General features: G+C 37.8%; 1 protein-coding gene across 1 annotated transcript in view; it reads left to right on the forward strand.

Moving 5' to 3' along the window:
- Positions 1 to 22,839, forward strand: part of TACR3 (tachykinin receptor 3) — a 77,356-nt gene extending 54,517 nt beyond the window's left edge. Inside the window, exons 4-5 of the mRNA XM_021680369.1 lie at positions 20,862 to 21,058; positions 22,527 to 22,839. Coding sequence (XP_021536044.1) covers positions 20,862 to 21,058; positions 22,527 to 22,839 — 510 coding nt within the window. The remainder of the gene's footprint in view (positions 1 to 20,861; positions 21,059 to 22,526) is intronic.
- Positions 22,840 to 23,089: the final 250 nt, after the last annotated feature.

A 23,089-nucleotide genomic window follows, 5' to 3' on the forward strand; every position in this document is an offset into this window, starting at 1 on the left:
TTTATTCAACATCGAGTGTATACTAGGCATTGTGCACAAGTGATTTTATTTAACCTTACAAAATCCTATAAAAGAGGCTATATTTCAGGTCAGAAATATTAGTGGCCCAAGCTCACTGGAAATTTTCTAATGGGTTCTGTGCAGTTGATTTTGCTTACACACCAAAGCAAAATTGGTGTGTTCCTCCTATCTCTGACCTCACTCAAGCAACCAAAGTCACGCATATTATATTAATGTCTGCAAGTGATGTATCATGCAGGAATACAGATGGGAAGACCCACACTTAAGGTCAGTTCAGCATGGAGTCCCCTCCACTCAAAAATAAAATTTATTCTTCTAATTTGTAACACTTCAGTCCCTCCATTTTTTTCTCTCTGATCTCAGCCACCCCTCCACCTCCACCTCCTACCCCAAGCCCTGTCTAGTTGAGGGGAAGAAAAATTATGTGCTTTGACATATGCTTAGGCAAGTGTTTCATAGGAACACTAATGGGACAGAAAACAGGAAGGAAAATCACAGGAAACATTAATACTTAGAGTATCAACTTATGCTTATAGTGTAAGGCGGTGTTGTTTATATGCAGTAGTTCTGTGTCCATTACTTATATAAATATGTATTCATATAAAATATACATAATGTTTTTCTCTGCACTGCAGCAGTGCACTAGATGATGAGGTAAGGAAGCAATAATGGAGTCTGAAACTAGCTCAGAATCTATGATGAAAAAATTTTCCAATTCCATAACCCTTATAACACACAATCCCTACATTATTTTACTTTACGCTCACAATAATGCTCCAGGATAGATAGGAAAGGTTTCATCTTACTTTAGAGATACATAAGCAAGAGAGTCAACATTAGAAAAGGTAAAGGTGAAATAGAAAGAGATCAATGTGAAAAACTTAAAATAATCATCAGAGTTTGGTGACTGATTAGATATGAAGACTGAGAGAGAGGAAATTAAAAGTTCTATTTAAAGACTCAATTGCTGAGAAAATTGAGATGCCTGTGACAAGAAATTTGCCTGTGAGCAAATCCAGCAATTTGGAGTGAAGATGAGTTCACTTTTAGAAGAACCCAGCGAGGTGGAAATGGTCCACATGCAACTGGAGGTGTGTTCCAGCAGAGGGAACGCTTACTCGTGCTAGGGAAGATGACAGCTCATATTACAACTGCAGAAAATGTCTCACGCTTCTGTAATCTAACACCACAAGTTTCAACCAATCTATTCTGTACTGTGATTAGAAATTTTCATAAGAAGAACATTCTATCCCACCCTCTGAAGGACATAATAATGGTGAATATAGGTGCACCACCTACTGAGTATCAGGAACACAAATTCCTCTGCTCATGTCCCTTCCTTCCTCCCATTCTCCACACCATCAACCTCCCGAAGCCCAAGTCAGAGGAGCAGAGAAAAATTCTTTTGCCAGAACTACCTGCTTCTATTTATATTTATTTCATTCTTTCTATTTTTTATTATTTCCAATTCTGTTAAAAAAGATCTTTCAACCCATGCAGAAATTTCCATTGATAGAATTGTTCCTCTTTACTAGAGGTAACCAGTTAATAATAGGTTAGTAAAATATTCTTTGAAACAGATGAATGGCTAACTGACCATTTTTGCAGCTATTCTTGTGCTCTCAAAAGGAAGAGAGTGAATATCACCTGTCTTCTTCTATTCCTATTTAATTTTGCATCATCATCATACGGCCTGCTTTAATAATAATGTGTAGTCTTCTGCTTGTGAAGTCACCTGATGTGACTTGGTAAAAGTCAAAACCGTGAAAGGGGGGAACCAGTTCTGGAATTTAGACTTCCTGAGTTCTACCCTGGAACTCTGCTCCTTGTCCTGACACACACAGGAAAGATTTTAGTCTAAATCTGTGGAGTAAAGTGAATGTCTTCAGGACTATATTAAAATCCTCAGCACTAGAAATGAAGTCTACTGATCTATTGCTGAATGAGTTAAACTGTTCTTGAAAAGTTTCCATATTTCATTAAATAAAAATATTTCTTAGCCCTGCCACAAGTAAAATAATATATAGGACTCTCCCTATTGTATAGATTCGTGATACAGTATCCCAGTAAGCTAAAAGGTCTAGCCAGTAAGAGTTTATATGCATGCATATGATATTCATTATACAATTCCAAATTCCTTTAACACCAAACTGTGCTGAAAAAAAAAAGCCTCCTTTCTTTCATAAGGGAGAAAAATACTTCAGCGTTATGCAGGACTAACTTTATCAATATCAAACATAAATTGCCTGACCATGTACAATAACTAACAGACAGTTTCAGCTAACAGAATGATGGATCGCAGAGGGTATACTCTTAGGCTTACGTATTGCCTATCCCCATAGCAGGTTTGCCATCCTAGCAAACATTTCCACAAACCTCCCATTCCGCCCATGCCCTCAGCTGGTAACATTAGTCGTGAAGCTTTTTCTAAAAAGAAAACTCCCTTCCAAAAACCCAAAGAATACATGAAAAACAAGCCTTTCTTTCTTAGTGTCCTTTTGGTTGACAACTAGGACACAGGAGTTGACAGAATCAAGGGCTCTCTCTGCTGGAGGTAACCAGTAAGAGATACCAGATTAAACTAGCCATTTCAGCCCCAGGAGCAGCTATGTGAACTGCACATGTATCAGCTTTACTGTGGATCTATCTAGGTTAGGTAACAGAATACAAATATCAGTTATATTTCATAATACCGGCCACAGATGATTCAGAAGTGATAAGGGGATGTGAGGAAGAAAGGCGGAAAGAAAATGTATGAGTTTGTTAGAGAAGCCATAGCAAACAACCACAGACTAAGGGATTTAAAAACAGAAATTTATTTTCCCGAAGTTCTGGAGGCTTAGAAGATCAAGGGGTCGGAGCACCTGGGTGCCTCAGTCGTTAAGTGTCTGCCTTCGGCTCAGGTCATGATCCCAGGGTCCTGGGATCGAGCCCCGCATCGGGCTCCCTGCTCGGCTGGAAGCCTTCTTCTCCCTCTCCCACTCTCCCTGCTTGTGTTCCTTCTCTCGCTTTGTCTCTCTCTGTCAAATAAATAAATAATCTTAAAAAAAAAGAAGAAGAAGAAGAAGATCAAGGGGTCATCAGGGTTGGTTTCTTTAAGGTCTCTTTCCCTGGCTTGTAGATGACCATCTTCCTCCAGTGTCTTCATGTGACTTCCCTCTGTATATAAGGGCACCAGTCATATTAAATTAGGGTCCATCCATAGGACCTTCACTGGACCTTATTTAGCTTTTTAAAGGCCCTGTTTCCAAATACAGTCCCACTCGGGGGTACTGGGGGTTAGAATTTTAACATATGAATTTGAGAGGGGGACACAATTCAGCCCATAACAAAGATGTCATTCCTAATTTTTAGAAAGGAACCCTCTGATTAAGTCACTTCAGGGTTCTGGCTGCTTGCTGTCACCAAGGAGTATTTCTGCTCTGTTATGAAGAGGCAAATCCTTCACAAGGGAGAGAGAGTGCACTAAATGAGGGCTAGGGTAGTGCTCCTCTCCACTTCATTCCAACAGGCTTATCTTCAGCTGAAAGAAAATTGAAACCATTTTTCTGTTTGTTTGACTTGAACGTTTTATTCTTTTTCATCCCTAGTTGGCAGTTTGCTTGTGAGAGCCCTTTGCACTTCACCGTTCTCCTCCAGTCCTCTTTTTTCATTCCTGCCCTCAAAGAAACCATTCCTTTTGAAATGATTTCACCTTCCCATCATTATGTAATCTCTGCAGTCCTGTTAAAGTGCCTGGCATGATGCCCGAGGCCCCCAGCACAGCGCTCTGTGAGTGACTCTTACTCCCCGCATGTTTAATGACAGCCCGTTCCCAGGACTCTCCGTATTCATTTATCATTAGTTATGTGACCTGGTTTTTAACTCACTTCATACATATCACTTTTTTCATATGTCCTGAATGAAAAATGTAAACTCTCTCGAGGACTTTGTAGATTAGTCGAAAGAGAGAATTTGCCTCTCAAAACATAAAACTCCTTTAGCATGTCTTCTCAAGTCAGCAACCAGGTAATTATGTCAGTCTCTCTCCCTCTTCACCTTCTCCCTCCCCACCTTTCCTTCCTGCAGCCCTTCCTTGATCCATTTCTCTGTTCCACAAAGATCCTGCACCCACAACTTTCAAGGACAAATTTAGTACTGTTCCTAGAGTTCCAACTATAGTACTGTTCCGATAATTCAAATAGTTCCAAACTTGCAAATTCTCATCTATATCCATTACCCTTCTCAGCAAACAATATATCCTCCCTATACTCGATTTCTCTCTCTTTTCCATGTCAGGAGAGTATTACAAATTGGAAAATAATGTTGTTGTCGACATTGTTGTTTTCTGTCACACTATGTTGACAGACCCTTTATGTATGTGATTCTAATTATTTGCTCTAAGTCTTTTTCAGGTGTCTTTGTGCTCCTGTTTTTATTTTATTTCATTTCTGAAAAGATTTCAGAGACTTTCCTCTCCTACTTTGCTTAGGTGGTCAATCCTAAAGGACTATGATTCTCGGCACTTCTATATGCTTTCCTCAGTGTATTTCCAAATTTATGTGTTTTTCAAATCATTTATATTCCTTCCAAACCTATCTTTAATCTGTTTTTATTTGGAAATATTTAGAACTGGAGAAATAATACATTGTGAATTCTTCTTACATTTTCATTCTCAGGTATTATCCTCAGATTATTTCTGCCTCATTATTTCATCATTCTCCAACATGATCTGGCAGCATTATACAAATCTCTGAAATAGGAATTTCTAAAGCCTTTTGCCACAGCCATCTAAGCCCAGATGAGAAGAATGGTTTTCACTGACACCTTAAAGGAACACATACATGCTTCACATATTAAATCTGTAAAGGAAAAGATCATCTTAAAAGAACTGAAAACAATGGATAGAATAGTAGTTGCGTACCAAAAAGGAATTCAGAATTAATTAGAATAAACAACAGGTCCTTCAGCGTTATCCATGCTGATTAAAAGGCAGAAGATCAAGTATGAGATAATAATTTCCTTTATATTAACAGTGCCTCACCGGAAATTGAAAACGCATGATTGATGGCCATAAGCTCATATACCACATTAATCCAGCTTGAACATCACAGACCAGTTTATTTTAAAACAAGGCTTCATGGAGAACTAGAAGACACTACTTCATTCACCTGACTGAGAAAACAAACCAGGTCTCCATCATCACAACCCCAGTCTAACTTCTAGCCAGGAGATTTCATGGGACATCTCATAGAACATTTCATTACCAGACCAGGGATTTTACTAGCAAGGACTCTGTACAGAGAGCTCTAACTCCAGGGCTGGGAGACAATTAATAAATCAGCTTGCATTTACTTGGGGATCACCTGTAATACGTTGAGTGGGAGACCACAGACCTTACAACTCCGTTTCTGTTGTTCTCCTATCTTCCTATAAGACATCTTAGAATTTAGGCAGCTTTGAGAAAATGATTCATATGTGAAGGTTTTTACCCGCACCTTCCTCAAGTCCCATGGCCCAAAAGGGAAGCATGGTTCAGGAATGTTTTGCTATAGTGATTTCATTTTTTAATACATATATGACATACAAATGGCTGTTCTATTATATTCTGTGATGACAAACCAAAAAAATATTTTGCCGTAAGCAAAAGGAACTATTTTCCAGCACGTGAAATTGTTAATATTTTTTAAAGTTTTGTAGGAAAGTCACAGAATCCATGTCTTTGGGTGATTAAACAACATAGATCAGATTCTCATCTCTCTGAAATGCGTTGCTTCACACATAATCATTCTTTTCTCATCCAGCTACAGTACCAAGTTATATTAGTTGGCTGGAAAAAAAAAAAAGCTTCTAGTTGTTTTTTTAGCTTCTAGTTTTGTTTATATTAATTTTAAGGAGAAAAGGATGAATCTATTTTGAATCCTTTTTCTAAGACAGTCATAGGTATATTCCAATTTGAGGACAGGTAGATCCAGCAAATGACCTTACAGCATTCCCATTGATTTCTGTCCTCCAATTCATTCTGATTCAAACTTCACTATGCATTTATTTTAATTCTGGGGAGTGTGGTTCCTTAAAGCTGGTGAATGCCCTTCCCCAATGGCCTTAACAATGGTTGTCACTCCTGGGTCTTCTTGCTCCATGCAACTGAGTTCCATGACTCCACAGCAACCCATCTGTTCTGCAGGACGGAACTATATATATATATATATATATATATATACACACACACATATGTGTATATATATATATAGTTATATATATATAGTCATATATTTGCTATATATATATATATATATATAACTTGTGTGTGTATGTGTATATATATAAGACCATATATATATATACACACATACACACACGTTTTATATATATATATATATATAGCAAATATATATAGCTGCCATATATATATATACAAGTTATATATATATATATACATATACAAGTTATATAATATATTAATGTTTCTTATATTGGAAACATCTTTATAATACATCCTGCACTTTATCTTTGATTGTACATTTCTGTGTAGTGACCCACAAACTGGTACTAATGTTTCACTTCATATTCTCTAATATCCCACCTTGGAGTTTCCTCTAACACAAGTCATTAATTTCTGACATTACTGATCTGAGTCCATATAATTTAATTTTCTAAATCACTTCCAATTTTCCTGACACATTATGGGGAAGAAGAATTTGCTGTTTTAAAATATATTTCTGGAATCGTTAGAGCAGAGGATATCAGTCTTTCCCAGAAATTACTCATGCATCTAAAGGAGTAGATAGATAGGTTATTTTCTTTTTTCTCAGATGAACTTCACAAGCCAATTGAGATCTTAAAAACTAATAGAAAAAATCCTGAGATTATAAGCCTTGGGTTAATTTTATGCTCTACATATTACAATTAAAAATTAAATGGCCATGACAGTCTAAGTGTTCTGTAACTTTTTAAAAACTTTTCTGGTCTTTTTATTGTTCAATTAATATTTTATTAACTAAGTTTCACATTGCTAATTTTCCAGTGGTAAAGCTAAAAGAAATATCAAAAACAAAACATTTATTATTCTTTTTCTTCCTGGTAATATAATAGTTTTCTTACATAGGAAAGTTTTTTAAGGAATACCTGTTATCCTGTTGTTTTATAGAAATATGCCATGTTGGAGAAATGACAAAGCCACTGTAAGTATATAATAATTGGGCTTGTTGTTTTTTTATTCTGTAATGGATAACATGGATTTGATGTTACTTCTACTTTCTGTTTCCCTCTCTCTCACTATCTCTGTCTCTCTCATTCACAATCACAGACACACACATTCACACAAAGATAGTAGGACTATGATTGAAAAAGAGCCATTCTTAAAATTCCTATTGTCTGCACAATTTCTGTTACAAAATTTGACAAAATTTCTTGGCTTTCTAGTACTCAATTTGCATTTTACCCATTGTCCCCCAGCCTGCCACCATAGTCTTTCTTTGCCTTTACAAAAGGCATGTTTGCAATCAATTTACATGGTACCAACGATTTAAAATTTGCTTATAAATTAGTCAGATTGGGGAATGAAGTGAAAATGAATATCTCAGGATGCCCAGAGTATCTGATGAGCCTGGCATCCACACTTCCATTTAATCTTCACAGTCCCTACGTGAAAAGTGTTCTTGTCTTTTCTTCACTAATAACACTATTGATATGAAGAAAGATTAAGTAATTTTCCTGAGGTCACGTAGCTGTTTATGAACAGGCTTAGATTTAAATCAAAGTCTTAGAATCTAGTGCTCTTGACACTGTAGTACATCTCTGTGCAATGAAGGCTTCAAGTCTTCTAACTATTCCAGAGAGTGTATGCTTAAAAACACACCACTGGGCAGCCATGTGATGAGCCATTACAATTTTTTTTTGCCTCAACACTAAATAGAACCAAGTTAATAATGCCTTAAAACATCAGGGAAAGAATTCCTCTCAACAACTCCTTAAAAAAGTTGTGTGTCTCTCCAAATTTCAACATCATTCTTCCTAGGCCAAACAGTGAATCACAGTATATTAATATAAATATTAAAACTAATATCAAAAGAAAAACATTACTTTCTAGAAAGCACAATAGATAATTGGCAACTCAAAGGAAAAGTCTAGGAAATAAAGGAACTAAACACATCCTAAAATGAGCACTTGAAAATATATTATCCTACATTTATCATTGCTAAGGACAAATTGTGTCCCCCCCAAAATTCAGATTTTTGGAGCTCTAAACCCTAATATGATTGTATTTGAAGGTAGGGCCTATAGGGAGATAATTAGGGTTAAATGGGGTCATATGGATAGGGCCCTGGTCCAATAGGAATAATGTTCTTATAAGAAGAGACACCAGAGAGCTCACTCTCTCTCTTTGTGAGCACACAAAGAAGAGGTCCTGTGAGCACACAGTAAGATGGTGACTGACTACAAACCAGGAAGTGGACCCTCACCAGAAACTGACCATGCTGGCACCCTGATCTTGGACTTCCAGGCTTCAGAACTGTGAGAAAATAAATGTCTGTTATTTAAGCCATCTAGTCTATGATATTTTGTTATAGCTGTCTGAGCTAAGACAGTTATTATTTTATTATTAGCTATTAAAATATAATAGTAGCTTTGGGAGTTTTCCCCAATAAGATGCTTAAAAGCATTATTTGAAATAATCTTCCTGCCAATCCTATGTAAGGTTAGTCTCATTTCACATTTGAGAAAGGCTAGAGTTCTACCTTCTCGTCTACAACTTGCTAATTCGCCTGAGTGAAGCAGCAACTGAGATAGGACAGTGGGCCAAGCTCAGAGGGGTGTGTGAAGCCCAGGGGTGCTGCAACCCAGGAAACAAAGGCCCAGGGTTTTACGCATCAACCTCATCATTCCTGAGACTGTGAGAATGTTAATGTTCCCACTAGGTCCACGTGGGGCAGACTGCTTTTTGCATCCTCCGAGAACACACAAGCAGATTTGCTGCTTGAAGAGAACACTTTCAGTTTATCTTTATAAGCAAGGATGAACAGGGCCTGGAGTTGGACAAAAGAAATAAAAGCAGGGGCCCCTGGCTGACTCAGTCAGTAGAGCATGCAAATCTTGATCTCAAGGTTGTGAGTTCAAGCCTCATGTTGGCTGTAGAGATTACTTTAAATTTTTTTTAAATCTTAAAAAAAAAAAAAAAAAGAGGGCTCCTGGGTGGCTCAGTCATTAAGCTTCTGCCTTAGGCTCAGAGGTATCGAGCCCCACTTCAGGCTCCCTGCTCAGCAGGAAGCCTGTTTCTCCCTCTCCCACTCCCCCTGCTTGTGTTCCCTCTCTCGCTGTCTCTCTCTCTCTCTCTCTGTCAAATAAATAAATAAAATCTTTTAAAAAAATAAAGAAATAAAAACAAAAAAGAAAAAAAGAAAGAAAGAAAAGCAAACCACAGGGAACCCAGCTGCTAGAAACAAGACAAAGAAACAGAGCACCTAGAATAAGCTGTACTTCATGAACTAAAACACAAAAGATAAGATCACTTAATTATGGTAGAAAAATTATGAGACTAAATACATGATTTTTAAATGTAAAACTCCAGTTGTTAAAAAGATGTCACCATTGCGAAGTGAAGAAATATATCAAAACACAAATATACAAAATGCTTAAGGATCATGAGGGAACAAGTAACAGAAGTTTAGAGGAGGAGTCTAGGTTAGCGATATGAATTCATTCACTTGAAAAACGAAGAACTCACTGTATAGAAGAATGTTTTATTTACCTTTATGTCCAGAATCAGCCTCTTCTACTTCTTGACAACACTCCTTGTTAGAAAAGAAATGTATGTCTAGTTAACTGTAACTGAAACACAGTAGGGCACCTCCAATATGTACCAAGTGCCTCAGTTAGAGCGAGGTAACACACAGAATACATGTAGCGCAGTCCTTTGCATAGAACAGGTCCTCAACAAATTTTAGTTTCCCTTCAACTTATTTGTTCTTTACTTTTTGAAGTATTTATTTATTTATTATCCTCTTTCTTATATTTATATTCTTATATTCTTATAAAACCAAATGCACCTACATGTTAGTACCACATTCTGAGTTAATTTCTTACAATAAAAAGTCATTTCTTTCTTTATACCATTGCTGCTATTAGGAGAAGAAAGTACAAGCTTTTAGAATATATATCTTGACTTATATTTGCCTTAGGGTGTAAATAAATCTATACTGACACAGGATCACACTCTACAAAAAGAAGTTTGTGTGTGGAAATAGTTTCTGTAGCCACCATTGAAATAAAAGACAATGTACAATACAGACATGTATCTAACCTGCCTTTTATTCTTCTGTCTGTACATCCTCTAGGTTTCAGCTTAAATAGTGCTTCCTCAAACAGACCTTCCATTGTATTCTACAAATCTACATGTGATTATCTTAATCTATAGAATTTACCATAATTTGTAATGTCGTATGTTTTCTATACTTATTATTTAACAAATGTCTCCTTGAGAGGATATAAATGCTATGAAAATAGATAACATTTTTTCTTTTTTAATTTAGCACTGTATCTCTAGAGTCTGGAGCCTTGGTTTCTTTAGAAAAATGGCATTATTGTAAAACATAAGTTTTTTTACATAAGTGTAAAATAAATTAAGTATGCAATAATAATTGACTTCCTTCTTAAGCCTAAGCCATCACATGGTTCAAATATTCTTTTCAAACTTTGTGCTAAACACAAAAGTCAACGGCAATAATAATGATCTTAATTTAGATATAAGATATTTAAATATATTTTTGTTTTATTCACTTAAATAATATTTTTGAAACAGAATCAGACCTATAAATATACAGAACAAACTGATGGTTGCCAGAGGGGAAGAGGATAGGGGTTTGGACAAAATGGTTGAAGGGGAGTGGGAGATACAGGCTCCCAGTTATGGCCTGAATAAGTCATGGAAATAAAAGTCACAGCATAAGGGAGTAGGGGGAGAAGGAAAAAAAGAAAAAGAAATTCTGCCTTCCTAATTCAAAAATGTATATTTTTTAAATCTTATTATGTGCATGACAGGGCAAAACAGTGGGAAGACAAAAATAAATGATGCTTCTTGCAGTTAAAGTGTTCATAAAATGAGTGAGAAAATTCAATACCTTCAGTCAATGTCAAGAACTATGCTAGGTTCTGGAGACACAAAAACGAATAATGCATATGCCCATATTTGGAAGGAAACAGAAACATGCTTGACTATACCATGTATCTGTGTTACAAGATGTAAGCATGATTTGCTAAATCTCATTAGGAAGTATCTAACAATACCTGCAGTCAGAAATGAGGGAAGCTACTGAGAGAGGTGAACTTGAGGTGACCTCCCGAAAGATGCATAGAGAATTTTACAGGGAAAGATATCAGATCGGGGCATTCCAGAGTGATAAGCATGTGCGAATCACATAGGTTTATTTCAAGGTAACTACAAATCAGGACAATAACATTATTTATAATCCACGCCTTATCAGATTGTCATATATCATAGAGAAAAATATTAATATTCAGTGGCTGATCTTATTTTCTACCAAATTTAGTGTAGTAAAACATATTTTTAAGTATTCTAGATTTATGCTGTTTCAAAAAGCACTTAAGGTATACACACCTTTAAGACAAAAAGCCAACTGCCAAAGTACTTTAAGACACTGGCTTACTTAATATTTCAGACCGCAGTATATTAATAACAGTGTACTTTTAAAAGGACAAGTTATGTCAACATAGAGCAAGACATAAAATCTCTTGGTCGGGCAAATGATGTCAGCCTAGCCTTTCTCACCTGGCCAGGCACACTCCCGAGATACCAGATCTCCCCCAGCAACTCCGGAACAGAAAAGGAAGAGCTGACCCCATGCCATGTTGCCAGCAGGCTGGCAGCTGATTGCAGCTATTTGCTCTTTCGCACTCACTTCCCCACGAAGGTAATTGAGGCAGAAATTCTCTTCGCTCACTCCCCTTTTGTGAATGTCAAAGGATCTTAAATCCCAACAGTAACTATTTATTTGGGACTAAAGTAATCCTTTTCCGCAGACCTGCTTTATGGCTACTAGATAAAAAGAATATAGGAGATTGTCAAGAATTTATGCTTCTTGTCCATTTGTCTTCAAACATGCTCAACATAAATGAAGTCTGTGTAAGTGGTGCCACATGAGCCCATAAAATATCTGAAGTTCTGAGTCCCTATTTCATAGTTTCAATGCAGATAAATCTGCCCATATTCCCATAGCAATAGATAAACCAGATTCCAACTTCAAGTTCCCAGCCCACTCCACCATTCCAACTTCTTTTCTCACTCTTTGGTCTTCCAGCTTTAGGAAAAGATCCCATCTTACATGAAGCTCAAATGGGCAATTCCTTGGCAAAATAAGGTTGTCCGACTACCCTTCACTTAACCATCCCCTGATCATGTTAAATGAGGAAAGAAGCCAGGACTACTTCTAAAGGTCTTGAGAAGGAGAATGTATGCAAAATGAGCCCTTAGCTAATGAAGAATTAAGAGATCCAGGAATCCTAGCTCTGAACCTACCTTTGGGATGCTGAGAAAGCACCCCACCTCCTGGGTTTTAAGTCTTTCACCCATAAAATGGAGAAGCTATACGGTCAAAGATTTGTCATGAAGGTCAGAGAAGTTCATACATTGGAAAGATTATTTTTCAATGATTATAAAAAGCACTACGCTTGTTACTAAAGTCAAAAGTGAATACCACTCCACTGAGTCATCCATCAGTATCACCCTCAAATGCATCTGCTGGCCTTGCCTCACTCAAAGGACAATGTTGCTATCAGCATGCTTTTCCTTTGCTGAGCCTCAAAATGAGTGTTAGAACTACCGTCCCAATGCATAGAGTGCAGGACCTGGGCTGAACGTTGCATTCTGTAGCAGAGTCCGTGGCACCAGAAACAAGCGCAGGAAGGTAATGAGGGAAAAGGTAAGGGAATAGAAGCTTTGGAAGGGAGGATGAAATAAGTAGAGCACAGGATATATTTGAAAACACTGCTGTACCTTCTAGAGTTTATAAAGGAGAAATCTGAAACGCAGAGTCAGGAATGGGCTCTTCACTGCACTCCAGTTAAAATGTAACAACCCAGCCCCTCTCCCTAAGATCACAAATACTGATCAAAGAATTTCAAACTTCATTCCCATTACTAGACCACTATCTCGTAGTGCATTATGAATTAGTATTATGTTTTGTCAACATGTTGTGAATTGTAGTCTTGTATTACATTTTTGTGTTAATTTGCTAAACATACACTTTAAAGTAAGCCACACTTTTTAACCATACTCTGACATTCCTTTCCATTCTAATAAAACAGAAGCCTCAAAAACATGACTTTGTCCCAGTATTCACAATATGTGACAATTCCTTTTCAAAAACTCTTATTAAAATTACTCTTGATTATTTGGACACCCATGAAATGCTGGTAAATAAATCTACTTCTACTGTTTTTGTAAACCGTAGAAATTGTTTTCTGGCTATTTTCTATTTTAATTTTCTTCCTCTAACCTAACAAGCCATAACAGCTCTGCTCCTTCAGAGGTGAACACCTAAGTGTGATAACAAAGAAGTCTTTTGCTTCAATCACGGGGACCACTCTTCAGTCTAAGCTCGAGTGACAGATTCAATTGGATTTTTGAATTGTATAACAACCAAGAAAAATCTATCATCTCATTTAGCAAGCAAGCTTTCTATATGCAGTGTCATTATTTCCGCTGCAAAGGAATTAACCATGGAAAACAGTGCTCCTGAGGAAGACCGTATATAACCTAAGTGAGGCTCATCTGATGCAAATGGAGATCCTGGTCTATTTCTGATATTGCTAAAAGCAATTCTACCGGCAATCCAAACCCCTCTGGAAATCTCCATTTTCTGGGACCCTGTAGGGTATTTGCCTCCTATTTTGCTGGGCATGAAGCCATATCATCTAGTGCCCTCAGCATTTCCAACCCTGTTGCTGACTTTTCAGGCTGCCATAACAACATACAATAGGCTGGTGGTTTAAACAACAGACATTTATTTTCTCGCTGTTCTGGAGGCCAGCCATCTGAGTTGAAGGTGTCGTCGGAGATGGTTTTCTCTACAGCTTCTCTGCTTGGTGTGCAGGTGGCTGCAAATCTCTGTCTTTCCATGGTCTTCCCTCTGTGTGGCAGTGTTCTAATCACTTCTTCTTTCAACAACACCGGTCATACTGATTGAGGCCTCCTCCTAATGAATTCATTTTAACTTAATTACCTCTTTCAACACCCTATCTCCAAATTCAGTCTCATGCTGAGGTACTGGGAATTAGGACACCAACAGGAATTTTGAAGACTGACATCAGCAAGATGACAAAATAAGACATCTCTTGTCATCTCCCTAATAACAATGTGGCATGCATCCACAGGCAAAAGTGCCTTTGTAGGAGCTGAAGGATCCAGATAGATCTGGTGCAGTCCAAGAAAGAGGAGAGTCATTTTGAGAGGGCAGGCCTGCATCCAGGAGGCTAAAACAAGGTCCCATTTATAGACCCAGAAACAGCTCTATACCCCTGAGGATTTGGCTCTTGCCTCATTTGGCTTTAGCTCTTTCACCAGCACCAAACACCAAAGGATCCAGGAGGAATCTCACCCACCGTGAGTCGGGTAATGGACCTCCATGCAGCTGTGGACCCTACCGTGGCACATGAACCAGCTCTAGCTCCTCTCAGCTACAGTCCAGGAGCCCTGGACAAAACTGATTTAGATAATCACCCATGGACCAGAGAGCCATGTGGAAGTCCAGGAGCCTAGCCGAGAAGTTCCAGCACAGCACTAGAGAAAAGAAAAAATGTGATGCAGATGCCCTGGAGAGGGTAAGAAGACAGTTTGACTGCCCCCACATCACCTCTCCCTGAAAGTGACACAGCTCAGAGCCAAGAAGGTCTTTCTCAGAGGTGATTTCTCCCAAGGGGGGAAATGAAAGTATGTGAGTGAGTGAGTACCCACTGCCCCAGCTCTGCAGGGTGCTGCCAAAAAGGCCCATTTCTCTCTCCCTCCATCCAGAGAACTGAGTCATGAGCTGCTGAACTAGGAGGCAGGTGAGTGGCTGGGAAAACAGCAAGCAGGGTAAATGGAACCCAGTAGAAGGACTTGGATTCTACTAACCAGTCATGGACTCTACAGGACGCCAGTCCACAAGCAGCTGGGGATGCCTCTCCTGCAGGTCTCCCACTGGCCCATTTATAAGATGAATACAGTCTGAGGATCTGATGTGAAGGATGGGGACTATAGTTAACTATACTGGATTATATATTGGAAAGTTGCTAGTAAATTTTCAATGTACTTACCACACACACACACACATGCACAAACCAAAAACAGTAATTATGTGTAAGCTTATCGTGTTAATCATCTCACAATACATACATACATCAAATCATCACATTGTGCACTTTAAATGTACACATTAGAGATCAATTATATCTCAATAAAGCTATAAATAAATAAATAAACAAGGCTTGTAAGCTTAAAAAAAATGGGGGAACACAATTTGGTCCATAAGAAGACTCCATACATTTTTGTCTCCAACCATGATCCCATAACATCAGACCTTATTCATCTTGCTTTAATGTACTTCCTTTTCTAATTTCATCTCATCTTCCCTTTTGTGGCTGCTTTGCTTTCTTTGGCTTTAGACCATCATAAGCCTAAAATTTTATGATGCTCTCAAAGTCTAAGTTTTCAATGGAAAAAATGAAAATACACTAAAAACGAAACATGTAAAGAAGGAGAGTCCAGATACAACACTGCACACACACACACAGAAATGTTTTCCACACTTGCACTTACACACACACATAGGTTTTTTTCGTTTGCTTGGACTTGACATAATTTCTTACAGGCATTATCCTAACGTTAACTGTGGGCATGTGTTACTTGGAATAGGCACCTGTGTCACATTTCTTGGATGACACTGACACAGGGCGCCCGTATTCTCATCTAATTCTAAAATCACTAGCAAAATTCAACTCGGCTTCTGGACCATGTGCCCTTTTTTTCACAACTATTATTACTGAGTTCTTATGTTCTCACTCAAAACTGAAATTTTTAAGCCTACTGAATGTAACTGAAGCCACGAAAGCTCAACCTAAATAGCCCATGAAATGGTACTTTACATTTTGATGCGCTTTTTTTTTTAAATATTTTATTTATTTATTTGACAGAGAGAGAGATAGTGAGAGCAGGAACACAAGCAGGGGGAGTGGGAGAGGGAGAAGCAGGCTTCCCGCCGAGCAGGGAGCCCGATGAGGGGCTCGATCCCAGGACCCCGGGATCAACGACTGAGCCACCCAGGCGCCCCTACATTTTGATGCTTTTATGGAAATTTTTCCCGCATCCTACTCTAGAGGATATTATCTTAATTTGCTAACGTGTGGTTAACATAAGCAGGCCTGCAATTTTGACTTAAATATAAATCCATTTAAGAATGTTTGTACAGACAAAAGGCGTGGTGAAGTGGTAAGATGTGACCCATGGGACGGTCCCCCAGAACAGACGTTCTGAAGAGGTTCTAATCATAGCAAGAAGCTTCCTGTCACATGGCGTTGAAAACTTCCAGGTCAGACGTTTAGGAAGAATGAATCCTACACTGAAGAATATAATCTTAGACATTTTTTATGGTTGGCACCATTTTATTTCATTTCCTAGACTTACTTTTTTTCTCTTTTATGACCTAAACCTCAAAATCGTACCTCCTACACTAATTTAATATGAAAGATAAGAACAGCTGCAGGCATTCCAGTCTAACCTCTCTAGGATACAAAAATCAAAGATTTTTTTTTTCCCCTTTGATACACAAACAAAAGGTTCCCACAGCTTATTTTCACTTACCAGGACATGCATTTCAATCCTGCCTATGTGAGCAAAGTGGATTCTTAACTACTAAAGCAGACAGTAGAACTGTATGAGCTACATCACTTTTGTCCCACCTCCCTTCTTCCTCCCGCTAGTAAGTGTCTGTGCCAAAGACAGTGGGCAGCCACGACTGTCCTTGTTGCCACGGAAAATGGAAAATAAATCCCATTGCCTCAGAAGTGGGATGCATCTCAGATTTATGAAATACCCAACATCAATCAAACTTTAAATCAAGTTGTAACACAATTTGTTAAGACATGGTGAAAGATTTGAACTGTCTCTATCCCAATCTCTTATCTTGCCTAAAAATTTCAGGATTTTGAGGAAGTCTACCAAACTAAGTCCTTTCCTGCTTGGGATTTATGTGCTAGTGCCATCGCCCAGCCGTGAGACACGGGGGGACTGTTCACGGCTTTTGCGCATCTATCATTGCTCAAGGTTTGTGCTTCAAAGTGCTCTTTTCCTTAGCGATTTAAAGAGTAGGATTACAATTTCATGATTTTGGCACTTCACAGAGCAATGCAATTTCCCCCACCTACGACCCTGCTTTTGCATTTGCGTGACACCTGGGGTCCCGAAAGTTGGATATCTGAAATGATTCCACAAGATTTTGTGAGCAGAGACTGAAGCCAACAGTTAAAATGTATTTTATAGAAATAAAAAAGTGAAGCATACTATAACCATGTTTCACTGTAAAAGATATTTTCTTTGAGTCTTTTAGAGTGTTCCTTATTTTCAAATAAGTTTCGAAATGTTTTATAACAAGGTCCATAAGGCCCTATATCTGTGAATTAGAAGCTATCTGAAACTTCTGTTCCAGAGGCATTTTCATTTAATTTAATTCTCCACATGCACTTTAATTTCTCCACATTATTGATGGTTGGAATTCACTTAAAAGATTCGGATAGCCTTTGTAGGTCTTTAACTACTATTGTTGGAAAACAACTTCGTGCACAGGGAGTTTGTGGAGAGCCTGCAAAAAAGCATTCAGAGAAGCTTTTATGCATATTTGCTGATACTGCATTTATCACAGTAGCCTGCACCATGTTCACACTGTCATAGATTTTTTTTTTTGCCCTTAACATTTATTCAGAATAAAATTTAATGTTTTCATGCACCTAAAATAATATATTGGCTATATTGTTTGTACACGCATACTCTTTTGAATTTGTTTGCCTAGAAAAATGAAATAGCACTAAAACATCAGGCTCATTTCATACATGCATGCCCATTTTAAATTTGGAGGACAAATGATACCAGTAATTAATGACCAAGTAAAATTGGGGACATCTCTTAACCACCTATATGACTCTTCATTTCTTTTCTTATTCACTTCCATGTATTTATTTAAATAAATTTTTGAGCACTGATTATGTATGAAGTCCAATCTATGTGCCTGAATCCATCAGCAAAAAACAAAGCAAGCAGAAGATTCTTGCTCTCTTATATTCTAACATGAGGAGACAGAAAGTAAAGAATAAACATAACAAACTGAAAATAAAGAGCAAGCTAAGGAGTTTGGTGCTGGAAGGGCAGACTGCAATTTTAAACAGGCTGGTCAGAATGGGAGTCACAGAGAAAGTGACAGCTGTGCAAAGGCGTGAAGAACATGAGGGTGGTACCCCGTGGGAATAATTGGGGGAAGAGTGTTCTGGAGGGCAAATAATTTGGGGCAGGAGCTTGCCTGTCGTATTCAAGGAATAGTCTGATGTTCGTATATTCAAAATAAAAAGGCAATAAAACTTGTTTCATTCAGTCTTCTATCCCTGGGCTACAGTTACCATGCACCAGATCATTCTTGCTTATAATAAACTAGTAAGTTCTCATAAATATTATTTCAATTTTATATGCACTTGTTTATATTCACCACATTTCCATGCATTTTTTATTTACATTTTTTCATTATGTTGTAAGCTTCTTCAGGATAAGAAATGGGTCCTCTACTCATTATTTTTCTCTATTCTGTTTTCTAGACCCAAGAGACATTCAACAAATGTTATTAACTGTAGACAGGAAGAAAAAAGATTTAAGAATCTTAGTTTTAAAACTCCAGCCATGGGGCGCCTGGGTGGCTCAGTTGGTTGAATGTCTGCCTTCTGTTTGGGTCATAATCTCGGGGTCCTGGGATCGAGCCCTATGTCGGGCTCTCCGCTAGGCGAGGAGTCTGCTTATCCCTCTGTGCTTTCCCTCTCTCTCTCAAATAAATAAAATCTTAAAAAAAAAAACAAAAAACTGCAGCCTTGTTTCATGAATCACAGTGGTCAAATCTTTTGGTCTTTGCCTTAGTTTCCTAAAGCACAATTGAAAACCAACTAATAAGTTGTTAAATACATGAAACATTGTATAAATGTGAATTAAAATATGGTTCTTATTTATATTCCGCAAATATACGAATAAGAAATCAGAGAGATAAATGCAGAAATCTGAATACAGCTTTTCAGGAAAAAAAAAAATCAGCTTAAAGAGCATTGAGAAAAAAATGCTTTAGATGGTGGGGCCAGTGATGACATTCTGTGACCTATTGACCTAGATCTTCAGCTCTGATGAAGCTCAATACTAGTTACCTCGATGGTACGGTGATTAGGCCCTTGGGAAAGCTTTGCCTTCCACACTGATCCACTTCATGCTTTGCCTTGTTCTAGAATCATGTCTCTCCTGACTCTTAACCTTGCCAACTTTTCATCTGAATCCCAAACTTGCAGTGAAATGATGAGTACAGTCCATAAATATTGTATTTTCTTAGTTCTAAGATGCCTCATAGATCACTGATGTCGGGACTCTCTCTGATTTGTGTGCTGATCTGACTAGGGATAAACCCCAAAATTATTTTATTTAACATATATCATTCTAAACATTTTACTATTTCCAAATTGCCAAAAGAAGTATGGACAAATTTAGTAGACAGATTGCTGGTGAGAAATATTAAATGAGGTCATCATAGAATATTATTATTTCCTTTTCCACACAAAGCCAAGCTGCTTTGAGTCTACCTTTCTTATAGGCACAGACAATGGACAGATTTTATTTCATTTAGGGACACATAAAACATCCTCCCATTCAACCTACTATTGCAAATTGTACATTGTCATTCATTATTCATTCATTCCATATCTAATTTATTTTCAGCTATATACTTTGGATTGTGCTAGATGCTGGGAATATTAAGATAATTAAGACAGTCTCTCTGCCTTTTAGGAACTTAAGGCCTAGTGGCGGAGAAATAAAGGTTGATAGGCTACTTTGGCCAGGGCTTTCTAGAATATTTTGTTTCAAAGGTGTGAAAACCAAGGAAATGATCCATGCTTACCAAATTCATAAGACCTAATGTAGAAACCAGTTGACTGCCTATTTACAAATTTAAAGTTAATGATATTGCCTCAGACTAATGTGAATACTCATAATCACTATCCAGAGAAACCTTTCCCAATACCAGATTACAAGAGAAACCAAGTTGATATTCAGAAGGTTGCCTGGTGAGCATGGTATTAGAGTAAAGAAATCTGAATGGTCTTAAGCTATAGTCAGGCTATAGTAAATACTGAGGAACCAGCCCAACCCTTACAGCCTAAATTACCCCCACCATGACTCAACAGTCAGTTTCTCTAGATATAATATCTCTGCTATTTTACTGTTCAGGCTAGCACAGCCAAATCTTGCTCCTCTCTCCCCTAAGCTTGTTGGATTTTTGTAAACACTTATTTTCTTCAGGCCAATTAATATATATTTGTTTCTGTTTGAGTTAGTGCCATCCATTCACTTGGGGTAGGCAACGAAGGCATGGTGCGATCAGCATGCTTTCTTGAGACTTATCTTAGGCAGCTGTCCCTGCTTACCTCCCACTTTTTAATACTAATCCTTAGGCATGCTATATGTATTTAACTATATTGGCAGAAAAATATGATTTGCAGTAAGCTACTGCAACTAATACATTTCATGACTTTTAAATTTTCCAAAACTGACCTCTTTCCTTCTTTCCTTCTAGGTTGTAAAAATGATGATAATTGTTGTGGTGACATTTGCCATCTGCTGGCTGCCTTATCATATTTACTTCATCCTCACTGCAGTCTATCAACAGCTAAATAGGTGGAAATACATCCAGCAGGTCTACTTGGCCAGCTTTTGGCTGGCAATGAGCTCAACCATGTACAACCCCATCATCTACTGCTGTCTGAATAAAAGGTAGACACAAAATTACCAAGCCCAAGTTTTTTGTCACTCCTGGCTTAGCTGAAAGCATATCATTTTGTTCCAGCTCCTTGGTGCAAATTAAAAATGCAAACGGAAGGAAAAATTTAAAAATTCACTGAGAGGAGTACAGAGCTTGATTTTTTTTCTAGACTTCCCCCTACTTAATGAAATAAAAATCCCACCTTAACAATTACGTCCTCAAAACAGAACTTAGAAGCTCTAACTGGGAAATTTTTATATGGCCTAAATTCTCCCTCCAGACCCTTCAGAATTTTGTCAGCTAAGAAAAAAAAAATCCATCATGATTGAAGGAGGTGAGTTGAATATGTGCTCAAGTCCTCAAAGAAATGAAGACACTTCATAAAAATATACAGATAATTTTTATAAGATGGGGAGAAATGATGGCATATGTGAGTGGACTCTATTAACAAGGATGTCTTATAAATAGATTTCAAAATAGCAGATGTTGCTGTGAGGGTTATAGAATCAACAGTAAGGTGAGGAGAATTCCAATCCTCCTGCCTATACAATGAGGTCAATGAGTAAGACAGGGTGCAGTCTCCATGGAAACGGGCTGTGAAGAAATTAAAGAGGTCAGGGCAAAGCTACTTTTATAGTAAAGTTTTTAAAAGGCAGTATTTGACTATAGTCAAATTTAAGACTGGAAAGGAAGGTAAAATGTTTCCAGATAAAAACACCTTGATTGTATGTATAAAACACACGGAGGGGCAGGGTTAAATTTCCTAAGATTGGTAATTCCCTGAAGAAACCAATGTGTTCTGAGCACAACTAGAAATAGAACTTCATGTAAGTAACTGTAAGCCAAATCCTAAACTCTCTTTCCAGTTGGGCCTCCACTACACTGTGCCTAAGTTTGTTAAACACTTAATTCTTCCTTTTTTTTTTTCATTAATTGCATAAGCCATATATCAATTCAAGCCACCCCACAAGCAGTACATCTGTTTTTAATCAACTTCACTTAATGGTTTACAAAGCAAAGGATTTTGTGCTTTCACATATAATTAGACAAAAACCACCAAGATTAGTAATTAATTCTAACATTAAATGACACTTTAATGTATAAATGTGTAATCATTTCCGAAAGAAGCTATTTTGAAATATGTCATTTTTAAGTGCCTTAACCACCAAGCCTAATTCAATCACACTTTTGCAAACGTATAAAATTACTGAAGAAATGTACACTGTTTCTTTGGCATAAGGATTACCTGACGCTGTGCTTTTGCTCTTCGATGACTTGCTTCTCATTGATAGGAAACTAAAATTCAAACAAGAAAGCTTAAAAGACTAGTACCAATACCGTGGCATACATTTAAGAGTTGGAAATCAAATTCAAAACTTGATTTTGCTTGATTGCCTTAAGTAGGGCTTTCTGTGGCAATTGAAGGAAATTTCCACTTGAAAACATGACTTTTTCTTTCTGTGGCCTGCTTCTCTTCAGATTTCGAGCTGGCTTCAAGAGAGCATTTCGCTGGTGTCCTTTCATTGAAGTTTCTAGCTATGATGAGCTGGAGCTCAAGACCACCAGGTTTCACCCCACTCGGCAAAGCAGCCTGTACACAGTGATCAGGATGGAGTCCATGACAGTGGTGTTTGAGCCCAGTGATGCAGACAACACCAGATCCGGTCAGAAGAAGAGAGCGACTCCAAGAGATCCAAGCTTCAGCGGCTGCTCCCGCAGGAATTCCAAATCTGCCTCCACCACTTCAAGTTTTATAAATTCGCCCTATACCTCTGTGGATGAATACTCCTAAATTCATTTCCTGAAGTGAGAGAGTCGTGTGAGGGCATCATGGTGTCAGCATAAGCCTCTATTCTCGTGTTTAGCAGTCCTGTCCTACCTACTCTCTGGAAACAGAGGGCAATTTTGGGCAGCTGTGCTTCAACTGAGGAAGGTAGAATAGAAATGTAACAAAGACACTATTAAAATATTTGTCCCCTCAAAAACAAAATGGGCTTTCCATTTATTCTTTGAAAACTCTAAATTATTACATGCAACAAACC

This window comes from Neomonachus schauinslandi, chromosome 2 (genome assembly GCF_002201575.2).
Source record: "Neomonachus schauinslandi chromosome 2, ASM220157v2, whole genome shotgun sequence".
In the NCBI taxonomy this organism is placed as follows: domain Eukaryota; kingdom Metazoa; phylum Chordata; class Mammalia; order Carnivora; family Phocidae; genus Neomonachus; species Neomonachus schauinslandi.